Source organism: Gorilla gorilla, chromosome 12, assembly GCF_029281585.2.
Source record: "Gorilla gorilla gorilla isolate KB3781 chromosome 12, NHGRI_mGorGor1-v2.1_pri, whole genome shotgun sequence".
NCBI classification, from domain to species: domain Eukaryota; kingdom Metazoa; phylum Chordata; class Mammalia; order Primates; family Hominidae; genus Gorilla; species Gorilla gorilla.
This window is the reverse complement of record NC_073236.2, coordinates 71557611-71570436: the sequence shown is the minus strand read 5'-3', so window position 1 is coordinate 71570436 and position 12826 is coordinate 71557611. Positions and strand designations below refer to the sequence as shown.

Genomic DNA, 12826 nt, shown 5'->3' with positions numbered 1-12826 from the left:
CTGGGCTGGGGCTATCAGTGAACAAGAGACAAATCACTACCCTTTTGGAGCTTTCATTTTATTCAGTAGTCAGGGAATACAAAATACGTAAGTAAACTGTGTCAGAAAGAATAAATGCCATTGAAGAAGGAAAAATAGGAGGAAAGGAGAGCCAGGTGTATCTGTATTTTTTAATAGGGTAGCCAGGACAGTTCCTTTTGAGCTAGGCTGTAACTGAACAAACACCTGAAGGCATTAGCTATGAGATACTGGGAAGGGAAAGGGGCAAAAAGGGACTGATAGCGCAAGGGCCTAAGAGACACAAACCCAAGACTCCAGGTACCACAAGAGGCTAACATGGCTGGAGTAGAGAGAGGGGTAGTAGTAAGGGAAGTCATGGCAGGAGGTGATGGGAGAGTACTACAGGAATTTGTAGGTTTTTATAGAGATTAAATGTCACTTTACCAGACTTTTTAAGAATTTAAAAGACTGAGAGGAAAAAAAAATTCTCATAGCTATGGAAAGCCATCAATACCACTGAATACATTCAAGCAAGTTTCAAATATTTTATTGTCTTATTCATACAGTATGAAGTTTTCTAAAGATCCCACAACATGACGTATCATGCAGAAGAAAAACTAAACATTCAACATAAACCATCCCCTCCCCTACCCACCCCCACACACAAACTAAAAAAAAAAGAAAAAGAAAAAGAAAAAGAAAAAACCCTCATTCCCCGGTAAGGAAATAATGTTTACACTATTTTTCTGTAACGCCAGCCAAGATATGCACAAGCAAGAGAAATAGAAAGCATTTGCTAAAATATTTGTAACAAATACTTATGTACAAAAAATTCACAAAAGACTAGTTCCCCCTTGAAGCAGAGCACATGGCAGTTGACACTGGAACAGTTCAAACCACTGGCTGGGATTATAAGCCATGCCACTGATCCAGAGGAAGAAAGTTACATGTAGTGGAGATTTTCAGTCTGAACATTAACATTTCCAAGTTTGGCAACATTATCTTTTAAAATTATGCAAATTATGTAAACAAGAGGTACATTTTAAATTGATCTACATGCAAAACTCCATGTCATGCAAGGACACCAAGCACCGGGATTTTTCTCTCACAGACAGAGCCCATGATGTGCAGCACTCAGTTGAAGGAACAGCGATGGCAGGCAGGTGTGCTCAATTTCAGATTGATTCACCTTGATTCAACCTGCCCTTTTCCACTGATTTTAAAACCAGTTTTTATAGAGAAACTATAAAGGGAAAGACTACTGTCATATAAAGCTAACCAAAATGTTTTTCTTCCAGCCAACAGTACCTTTGCAGAAATGGGAAGGGATAAGATCAAATGGTAGAACATGATAACACTACTTTTATATCACACAAATTTATTAAGTTATCCATTACCAATTATATGGGCAAATCAAGAAAAAAAAACCATTATGCATGCTCTATCCCTCATGGTAAAGAAATTTAAGTGGCATAAATTTGGATACAATTTTGCTCTTCTGTGGCATATAGATTAGCAAGATTTCTCACACTTAAACCACAAATATATGTGGGTGTTTAGATACATGCATATTAAATATCACCAGTTTTTTAGATTAGCTGCAAGTCTTTTGAAACAAGGGAATTCATGATTCAAACACAAGTTTAATGACAAATTATTTACCCATGTAATCAAACAAATGGATATCCCTTATAAGTAGTTACATGATCACTTCAGGTATTCTTCAGTAAGTGATACATACAATAAATCATGATTGCCTCAGACAGCTTCTGGCCTTTATGTATAAAATCACAACTAGCACTTAACGTTACTGAGGGACATTTAATAAATGCAATGGCTCCTAGTTACAAAGTAACAGAATGAAGCAGTTATAAGCCCTGTGCAGTTACTATATGAACACAAGAACTAGCTCTTGGCAGTAGCAATGAACTAGACTTTCTCCTCAAGCAGAGGTGTATTAAAAGCTGCTCAGCAATGAGAAGTAGTCCCTGGATATATTCATAAGTATAAATAAAGTTACAGACTCCTTTGTTACAAAAATGTAATTAAGGTAAATAATAGGACGTTAACAAATGCTTTGTCAATCTCTCAAAGGAGAAAGCACAGGAAAAGGAAAATAGCTGGCCTAACACCCGGCTCAAATTGTACAGTCTTCTATCTATATATAAAACTGTGTGAAATAAAAGTAAGGATGTTTTATGTTCTGCTTGGCACTTTTGTACTCTATTGTTTTGTTTCTGAATCAAGTATATTAAATTAAAGCCAACCTACTACATATATAGAAAGCTACATATATCTATATATAAATATTTACATATGTATATATAGATACTTTCTTGTTATAAAAGATGAAGAAAAATAAATTAAAAAGCCAACCCCTTCCCTTTCTCCACCACATTGATATGCTCTTTTCATGTTGCTGTCCTTCAGACTTTAAAGTGCTACACTGAGTTATTGAGAGAATTACGGTTCAATAACACTTAGTTGGCTTCATGAGGCTCATGTTGGAAAATGTGGCTTCACAGAGAAAAATACTTCCATTTAAATACACAGAGAGCATTGCTGGACGTCTTGAGCAGATCTTCAGAGATGGAGAAGAAAGCAAAAGTGTTGGGTGGTACTCTCTGATAAGAGTCACACATCTACCACCATCTTTTTGTGGATATCTAGGCCACCTACAACCTGCAACAGACAGGAACAAATCAAGCTTCACAGTGTCTCAGAAACTCCTCATTCGTGGTCTAACTACTTCATCAAATTACAATTTTAAAAAATATTACTAGGGGGCTGGGCGTGATGGCTCACACCTGTAATCCCAGCACTTTGGAAGGCCAAGGCAGGGGGATCACAAGGTCAGGAGATCGAGACCATCCTGGCTAACACACGGTGAAACCTCGCCTCTACTAAAAAAATACAAAAAATTAGCCGGGTGTGGTGGCGTGTGCCTCTAGTCCCAGCTACCGGGCAGGCTGATGCAGGAGAATTGCTTGAACCCGGGAGGTGGAGGCTGCAGTGAGCCGATATCGCGCCACTGCACTCCAGACTGGGCAACAGAGCGAGACTCCATCACAAAAAAAAAAAAAAAGAAAGAAAGAAAAAATTACTTTAGCTATATTCAGAAGGTGAATTTAAAGACACACAAAAAACCAAAACAACAAAACTTGAGTGACCTCCAGTTAGAATTTTCATGGTTTCTTTCTCCTAGAATAACAGGCATTGCTTTTTGGGTGTTCTTGTACAAGGGCCAGTCTTCTAGGCTACATGTAGTTTCTTTCACATTTTCCTTTTTTTTTTTTTTTTTCCAAAACAACACTTCAGGTAAAAACGATTCTTAGTTCAAAGACAGACATAAACAGGCTATGGGCAGGATCTGGTTTGCTCTGTAGTTTGCTGGCCCTTACTTCAGTAGTTTAATATTACACAATAACCAGATATTATAACAAAAACTGTCCTCACAATCAAATATGCGTGTCACTCTCAGTCTGCTCTAGACAATTTAAAAAGTACCAAGTGAATAAACATGTCTGTATATTATTTTTCTGTAGAGTCAAATACATGTAGTTATACACATCTCAGTGAATACTGACATGGTAATGTGTAAGTGTAGTATCTGTATCATTTGGGGGGAATGTTTTATTACATTTAATCTACATAAAGAGAATGCATAGGTCATAAATGTCCACAGTTTGATGAATTTTCACAAAGTGAACACCCAATAACCAGCACCCAGATCTTTCAGTCACCAGACATCTCCCCTCCTCCCACCCAACACACACACACACACACACACACACACACACACACACACACACGACCAGTAGCTATTTTCTGTTTCTGTACATTTTATAAATGGAATCTCTTTCGTGTCTGGCTTCTCTCAACTTTATGCTTGTGAGATTAATCCATATTGTCATGTGTATTTGTATCTGTATTATTTTTAAATTCAAACTAAAAAAATAGTCCCTTTATTTGAAAACTAAAGCATAAAGTGCCAACGAATTCTACAACTCCTGCTGTGGGAAAAAAAGCAGTTTGTCACCCTGCCCTCAATTCTCTATTTGCTTTTATGCAGTGGCAATAATTTAAAGTTTTCAGCTGACTTGCACTATTTACCTCCAGGTCTCTTAAGATTTTTAGCTTTCACATACTTCTCTTCCCTCTATCTCCTACCCTACACACTTCACAAACTCCGTACCATTCCAATGGTTTTATCTTTATTTTCATCAGAAATTCAGCATTTTTCAGCCGGGTGCGGTGGCTCACGCCTGTAATCCCAGCACTTTGGGAGGCTGAGGTGGGCAGATCACTTGAGGTCAGGAGCTCAAGACCGGCCTGACCAACATGGTGAAACCAGGTCTCTAATACTTTAAAAAAAAAAAAAAAAAAAAAAAAAGATTAGCCAGCATGACTCCAGCCTGGGCAACAAACTGAGGCAACACTCCCTCTCAAAAAAAAAAAAAAAAAAAAATCAGCATTTTTCATTGTTATAACTATACAATACAGATAAACAGAACTATGTATTATGATTACTTTTTCTTTCCTGCACATTTGTTTGGTACACAGTTAATTCCTTTGCTGGGTGTTCTATGTAATTATAATTCAACCCCTAACTTTTGTTCTAAACACATTCAACTAAAAATATTATGTAATTCTATCAATTTTATTGTCTTGAAAGCACTCTTTGAGCCTTCCAACCTGCTGCACTCTAGACTTTTTGTCTCCAGGCCTGTCATCTCTGGCGCTCTTCATCATATTGGGGATCCTCCCTCTCACCATGCTGGACCCTCTGCTTCCTGGATCCTACACTCTCTACTTTTTTGATTTATGACCTTATTGCAGTGGGAGCAGATCCTCCAGTAGTTTCCAAAATGAGAAGGCCTTACATACCTAAAAGTGTCTTTCTACTACCATTTGAGTTTATAGAGAATTTTAAGTTGGAAATAACTGTCCCTCAGAATTGCAAAGGCAAAACGCTCCATGTTCTTGTAGGTTTCCCACACTGCTACTAAGAAATCTGGTGCCATTATGACTCCTGGTTGTTTATATGAAGCCCTTCTCCCAGCACTCCACCCTGCCACCCCAGCTCTTTGGAAATCTGCAGAACCAGTTATTTGTTCCCACTGTCTCAAAATTTCATGACAGTGTGCCCAGGTCCAGATTATTTTTACAGACTATGCTGGATGCTCCATAAGCCCTCTCAGAAAACATATTATTTTTGGCTTTGGAGTATTTTCTTGATTCATTTTTGATGATTTATTTCCCTCCATTTTCCTTCTGGAATCCTGGCATTCGGGTGTTACAACTCCAAAAATAGGTATGTAAAATTACATTCCCAAGAGCTTTTTTACATATTATCCAACTTTTGTTTCAAAAATTCAATATACAATATCCCCAAGGATAATGACAGGTTTCAGTTTTCCTTTTAAAATTTTTACTGGTCTTGTCTAATCTGTTTGTTTTGAACTTATTTTTTTGGACCTGGTTTCATCTTTATATTCCATACACAGAGGTTTCCTTCAGTGTTTGGTGAGATCCTTGGCTTTGCTTCTGTAGAAAGGGCACTGGAACTCGGTGAATGATGGGGCTGTTGAGTGAGAGCTATACTTTGAATGATCTGGTAGCACCATTTCTTTGGGGAGATAAGATTTCCTAAAGAGGGCTCTTTCCCATCTCTTACCTAGACAGTGTAAGTCCAGCTGCTAGGGAGTCAGGAAGTCAGGTACAGAACAAGGGCACAGATGCTAATATGCAAATATGCTTACTGTCACTTAGCTCCCCAACACATATACCTCATCTCTGCCTCATGTTTCCCAGCCTAGAGACTCTCCCCAATCTCTTGATAGGGTGCAGGAGAGACAGCTGTCCAGGGGAACAGAGTAGGGAAGGCGATCTTGTGTGTTCCAATTCCTTCTTAAAACAGACTTTAACCAATCTTTCTGTTTTTAGCCTCACTTTCATCCTCACTTCCAGTTGCTTGTGCCATCAATTTCTGAGCCTTTCACGGATTCTCCATTATAACCCAGCTTCTCAGATTTCCAAGTTGATAAAGCTTAGAATCATTCTGCTAGGTTAGTTAACCATTCAACTTTCTAAACGTTCTAAATTACCAAATTTAGATGCTGTGTCTTCTCTGCTCTTCATTTTTGTCCTTGTGAGTTCATAACCCTTTCTTTTTAATTCATTGCATTTTATTGGAGTTTGGGGAGGAGGTAAAAATAAATTATACATGGGTTCAATACACCAACTTTAAGCCTGTCACTAATCATCTGTAAGAATTATTTGTATACATTAAGTACTCTGAAAATTTTAAAGTACATATATAGTATGCAATCTTCTAAAGTAACTTCCAATCTTTCACTGTTATAGCTTGAGAAGTCAACATAAAAAGAACTCAGTGATGCCAGTTACAAGCGCTTGATCAATGTTTAGAAAAGTTGGTTTTAAAAACACAACGTACATTTTTCTCCACTCATAAACTATGCCCCTTAAAAATACAAGCAAAAGGCAACTGATTACAAATACTGGTGGCCAGACACAGTGGCTCGTGCCTGTAATCCCAATGCTTTGGAAGGCTGAAATGGGACGATCGCTTGAAGCTAGGAGCTGGAGACCAGCCTGGGCAACATAGCGAGACCCCTGTCTACAAAAACTTAAAAATGGGCCAGGCGCAGTGACTCACGCCTATAATCCCAGCACTTTGGGAGGCCAAGGCAGGTGGATCACAAGGTCAGAAGATTGAGACCATCCTGGCCAACATGGTGAAACTCCGTCTCTATTAAAAATACAAAAATTAGCTGGGCGTGGTGGCGTGTGCCTGTAATCCGAGCTACTCAGGAGGCTGAGGCAGGAGAATCACTCGAACCAGGGAGTCGGAGGTTGCAGTGAGCCAAGACTGTGCCATTTCACTCCAGCCTGGCGACAGAGTGAGACTCCATTTCAAAAAAAAAAAAAGCTTAAAAATAAACTAAAATAAATATTGGAAAATAAACTCGAAACTTAGCTTACGTCTTCAATATAGATAACAGCATTATTTCTATATATGATATATTTTAATTTCCTTCCACTGATGTGATATACTTATTATATTTTATATTTGCTAAATGCAAGTAATCTTCATTTATATATTATTTATATTACTTATATTATATTTATAATTTATATATTATATATGTAAAATATACATAAGATATATGTGATATATTATATACATATTATATATGTATATATAATATTATAATATATATAATATATATAATATATAATAATATATTATATATATATATATATATATATATCTCCCCTCTTCCAATACCATTGAAGCCAAGAATTTTCCATTTATTTTATTCCCCTAAGGCTTAGAATTTCTCTTCTTTCCTTCTTTTGAAAACTGGCTGCTATTTATGATGGCACAACCAGCCTGGTCTCATGTAACACTCCACCAAATGCCAGTTCACAGTGATCCTTCGCAATGGTGAAGGAGGTGAAACGGAAGGGACAGAAATGGCTTGCGGTAGCGCCCCCTGGGAGTAGTTCAGTGTCTTAAAAGTCTCAAACCCATCTAACTCTTCCAAAAAAAGACGCAGTCTATTCTTTACAGTGCCACCCCACTTTTTGAAAACAAAATAAAAAGATGGTTTTTGCTTAAGGATAATATGAACTTCTACTTAAAGGTCAAAGTAGCTACACTTCAGTTCTTGCATAACACACAACTATCAAAATCACTTGTTTTTCCTTATATGATTCACATTTAAAAATAAAAAGGAGGAAGAAAACCTTTCTCTGGAAGCATCCAATCATTACTGACAGAAAAATTTCAAAACTTTGTTATCTTTGCCTCTACTCTGGATGCTCTACTTTTCTCTAGTATCTCTAGCTTGCAGTTTAAAATCCTTGTAATACATCAAAAAGCCTACTCTCTGTTTTTAGGGCATAAGTAGAGAAGAGAAGCTAAGTGGTTGTGGTTGTGCTTCTGTTCAGAAGCAATGAGTGATTAAATGAACCTTAAGATTATAACCTAGTTGTAATTTGAGAGGCTACCAACAATAAGTAAAGTAGTATCCTTGGGAATAATAATTGTTAATTAATAATTACAATGAAGAACACATTTCAAAACAATATGGGCAATTAGGAAAAATCAAATATTTAAGTTTTTAGGACAAAATATGGAAATTCTCTATTAAGTGGTTTTTAAAATATGTTGCTGAAACATAACTAACGGAAGAACCAGCTCTTTTGTACTTACAGCACAGAATTCTTCAAAGGATATTCTTCCATCTCCATCCTTATCTGCATTTATTATGGTTTTGTCTACAATTTGCTGTAACTGTGTATCTTTCAGATTGTTCCCCACCATCATCTTCAATACCTGGAAGAGTTCCCCATTGGAAATATAGCCATCTTTATCCATGTCATAGATACGGAAAGCAACTAAAAAAAAGGAAGGAAAATCAATTCCAATTACAAAGCAATCACAAGTAAATGCTTTCAGTAAGAAAGAAAATAGTAAACTGACAAACATCAAAATTATGACTATGAGGATGTCTCCTTCCTTAAAATAGAGTTGTCCTTAGGCACAGTTTAACATAGTTGGTTAAAAGTATGGGCTTTTGAGACTGCCTGAGCAGATTTAGTGGAGCTTAGAGTAGGTTAACTATCCCTGCTAAGCTTCAGTTTCCACACAGATAAAACTGGATATAGTAACAACTCCAACCTCTCCGGTTCTTTAGAACATTTCTTCCCACTTTCACTAAAAAAATCTCTTCTCTAAATTACATATGTAGTTTACATGGCTGTTTTCAGCAGAAAGAAACTGTTTTCCTTCTATCCAACTAAAAGCAGCAATGACACATTATTCAAATATAGTAGTTGCAAATGTCCTAAAAGGATTTTCACCAGAATGTAAAATTTCAGTTATGTCTAAGGATCTGGGATAAAAGACATCTTCTTCATTATTTTAAAAAGCATTCTATAATACAGTATGAAATGATGGTAGTATAAGAGAATGAAGTCAGTGAAGAAAAATACTTACACCTCAACTTCTGCTCCTTATCTCCTTTGACACTGAACTGAGAGACGCCCTCAATGAATTCTGAATAAGAGTTAAAAATGTTCACAAATCAGAACTTCCAATTTTTTACACAAAAAACATATTTACCTTACATACCCACAAAAGGATATTTCCTTGCTGCAAAACAGAAGTACTACTAGCAACGTTTAAAAATAAAATTGCCAAATTTGAAACCTCAACAAACAAGGTCTCTCTGTATTTTTTTATTTGAACTTGGAGTTCTCTAAGGTCAATCAATTTGAACAAACATTTGTTAAGTGCAAGATAAAAGAACACTCAAAACATATTATTTAAGTTGTTTAACTCTTTCCTCTTAGAATATGACTGTAACAAGGGGCTTTAAAAAAAAACCCACTATAAATTGTTCTGACACACACAAAAAACTTTAGACTTCTGTTTCAAAATTGTGAATCAAATATGCTGTTAGAAGTTTCATGACAAATGATCATTTTTCTTCACTGCCTGATAAGCACTAAATCATAATCAGTTTTATATCCCTCCACTTATAATTCTGTTCTCCAAACTAAAATAAAATCTATTGACAAATCCCTTGTGAAATGTTTATTTACTTGTTAAAACAAACAAAAAAAAAACTGGCTTGGCGCGGTGGCTCATGCCTGTAATCCCAGCATTTTGGGTGGTTGAGGCACGTGGATCACTTGAGGTCAGGAGTTCGAGACCACAGCCTGGCCAACATGGTGAAATCTCGTTTTTACTAAAAATACAAAAATTAGCCAGGTGTGGTGGCACACGCCTGTAATCCCAGCTACTCAAGAGGCTGAGACAGGAGAATTGCTTGAACTCAGGAGGCGGAGGCTGCAGTGAGCCGAGATTATACCACCGCATTCCAGCCTGGGCAAAAGAGCGAGACTCCATCTCAAAAAAATAAAAAATAAAAAAAAAGGAATTGCAGCTTCTAATGTATATAATGTACAGTATTGCCCTAAAGTGAGATTAATTTTCTAAAAAGAAAGGAAATACTGAGTCTCCCCTGCTTTTTGGTAGATTATCCTAAAGAATGACTTAATCATTTATCAACCACAAAGTAAAATGTCCTAGTTCATTAAGGTGTATATGCCACAGACGCTGAGGTTTTAACATAATCTATTATTGTAAGGTCACAAGGAATATAAACACTTTTTTTTTTTTTTTACACAGAGCTGTAAGAATACAAATAGGTTATCTAACTTGTGATTATAAAAAATAACTACTTTCTTACCTTTAAAGTCTACTTCTCCATTCCCATCTGTGTCGAATATATCTATTACTCGCTGTACTAAAGGATTCTGTTGTAACTCAGGCAGAGACATGAACTCTTCCACACTCAAAGAACCAGAATTGTCCAAATCAAGCTTCTTAAATCTCTTTCCTAGCCTTTTAATTTCATCCGCATCAACTAAAAGCAAACAAAAAAGGTAGCAATAATTTTTTTAAAATGTTCCCAAATCCTTTCTAATTGGCAGTAGCAAGATTTTGAAAAATTTTGTAATAGTTATAGGGGGGAAAAAAATCCAACAGTTATCCAATAGTTTAATTTCCAATTTGATAAAAAGAGGTATATATTATAATGTTAACTAATTTATTCTAATAGAGTAAGTACAGCATAAATACTTGTATTTGGTTACCTTTCTGTTTGTTTGCACCTGCCATTACATACACCCGCTGTATGCTGAGTCTCAAGATATTCCAGGCCTGATAATGCTAAGCTGATCATGGAGGTCACAAAAGATTATTTCAGGACTGACAATGCTAAGCTGATCACGGAGGTTCTATCAGACAGGTTCAATCAACCTCTGTTCTGTAAACCGAAGTACTTTCATTTTCATTTTTCTCGTTAAATTTTAATTTACTTTATTTCTAATAGTTCATGATTCAAAAATTCAAAGGGTATTCAAAATTCAAAGTTTCCCTCCCTTCCCACCCCGAGATATCCATTTCCTTTCTCTGAAAGCAACGTTGCCAGTTTCCTAAATATTCTTCCAGAGATACTTTGCAAGTTTGAGCAAATAAGCCAGTTTTTACTTAACAACCAAATAGCTAACAAAATTCACTTGTCAACACTTTAAAAGAGAAAGAATAACTAAAAAGAAATGTTTACATTAGTTTGTAAGTACTCCATAAAAATTCAGTGTCAGGTCTCTTATATAAATTCTCGAAACAACAGGTTTAAGCTATTTTCTTCTAAATTACATCATTTTCATTCCTTTAAAATATCTGACTAATACACATAAGTAATTTTGATCATGACTTTATAGAAATAATTACAAATATATTTTTTTAATTAAATACAACGGGCCAGGCGCAATGGCTCATGCTTGTAATCCCAGCACTTTGGGAGGCCAATGTGGGCAGATTACTAGAGGTCAGGAGTTACAGACCAGCCTGACCAACATGGTAAAACCCCACTTCTACTAAAAATACAAAAATAAGCCGGGCATGGTGGCACGCACCTCTAATCCCAGATACTCAGGAGGCTGAAGCAGGAGAATCGCTTGAACCCAGGAGGCGGAGGTTGCAGTAAGCTGAGATCACGCCACTGCTTTCCAGCCTGAGTGACAGAGTGAGACTCCATCTCAAAAAATTAAAAATAAAAATAAATTAAATACAACAACTTTTAAAAAGAAAATTAAGAAGGCAAATGTTATACTGCCCATGAGTATATATGTATTATGGCCCACAACACTAGAAAAGAGTACAAATACAAGCTGTTTTGACAGCTTAAATATATGGCATCCTCACGGTAAGAACTTAAAAATTAAAGCATATATTTTAAATATAAATTATATTAAAATAGAACTATATACTATCAAAGTAAAAACTACAGCTACAAGATGGTGTTCTAATATGAATTAGTTCACACGTAATTCGTAAAGAGGAAGGAGAGTAGTATTGTCAGTAATCATGGAAATTTCATTGGTTCACAGGGATTTTTCACAGTAAAGGATCAGGGCAAGTTTCTCTAAAAAAAAAAAAAAAGGGCCGGGCGCAGTGGCTCACGCCTGTAATCCTAGCACTTCAGGAGGCCAAGGCGGGTGGATCACCTGAGGTCAGGAGTTTCAGACCAGCCTGGCCAATGTGGTGAAACCTCGTCTCCACTAAAAATACAAAAATTAGCCGGGAGTGATGGCAGGGCGCCTGTAATCCCAGATACTTGGGAGGCTGAGGCAGGAGAAGCGCCTGAACCTGGGAGGCGGAGGTTGCAGTGAGCTGAGCGCGCCATTGCACTCTAGCCTGGGCAACAAGAGAGAAACTCCATCTCAAAAAAAAAAACCAAAAAAAAAAAAAAAACCCTCAATATATGAAGACCTTAAGAAAACAACAGTGAAGAGGTGCCTTCCTTTAGAGAAAACAAGTTTAGGGGCTTTAAGAACCTCAAGTCTTTCTAACATTGTTATGTTGTCTGGTGAAAACTAAGGACACAGATGAAGTTGTGAAGACAATTTCTTCTGTTTTTATGCTCCCCCTCACCCCCAAAACTATTAATAAAGGTAGCCATACATTGGCTCACTACTGAATTTTAGAAAAGTAGTTTCTACTAAAGCAAATAACTTCAACCTGTACCATACCTTAAAAGAAGCACAAGTCCCCGTTTAAGGCTCATAAGTGATGGGCTATGGTGTTTCATTTGTACAGTTAATTTGTACTTGCATTTTTAAGATCATTACTGTTTATGTTAATACTCTGTTACAAACAAAGCTGCATAATTTGAATGGTCTACTCTATCCATATTTTTCCCAGATGTGATTTCATGGCATGTGA

At 36.6% G+C, this 12826-nt stretch overlaps 1 protein-coding gene across 3 annotated transcripts in view; it reads right to left on the bottom strand.

Moving 5' to 3' along the window:
• Positions 1 to 521: 521 nt before the first annotated feature.
• Positions 522 to 12826, bottom strand: part of PPP3R1 (protein phosphatase 3 regulatory subunit B, alpha) — a 74587-nt gene continuing 62282 nt past the window's right edge. For all 3 annotated transcript variants that reach the window (XM_063695840.1, XM_031008003.3, XM_055378897.2), the window contains 4 exons: positions 10287 to 10463; positions 9029 to 9088; positions 8243 to 8427; positions 522 to 2682 (listed from right to left, as the gene is read on the bottom strand). In XM_063695840.1, the coding sequence (XP_063551910.1) occupies positions 2635 to 2682; positions 8243 to 8427; positions 9029 to 9088; positions 10287 to 10463 (470 nt within the window). In that variant the 3' untranslated portion in view covers positions 522 to 2634. The remainder of the gene's footprint in view (positions 2683 to 8242; positions 8428 to 9028; positions 9089 to 10286; positions 10464 to 12826) is intronic.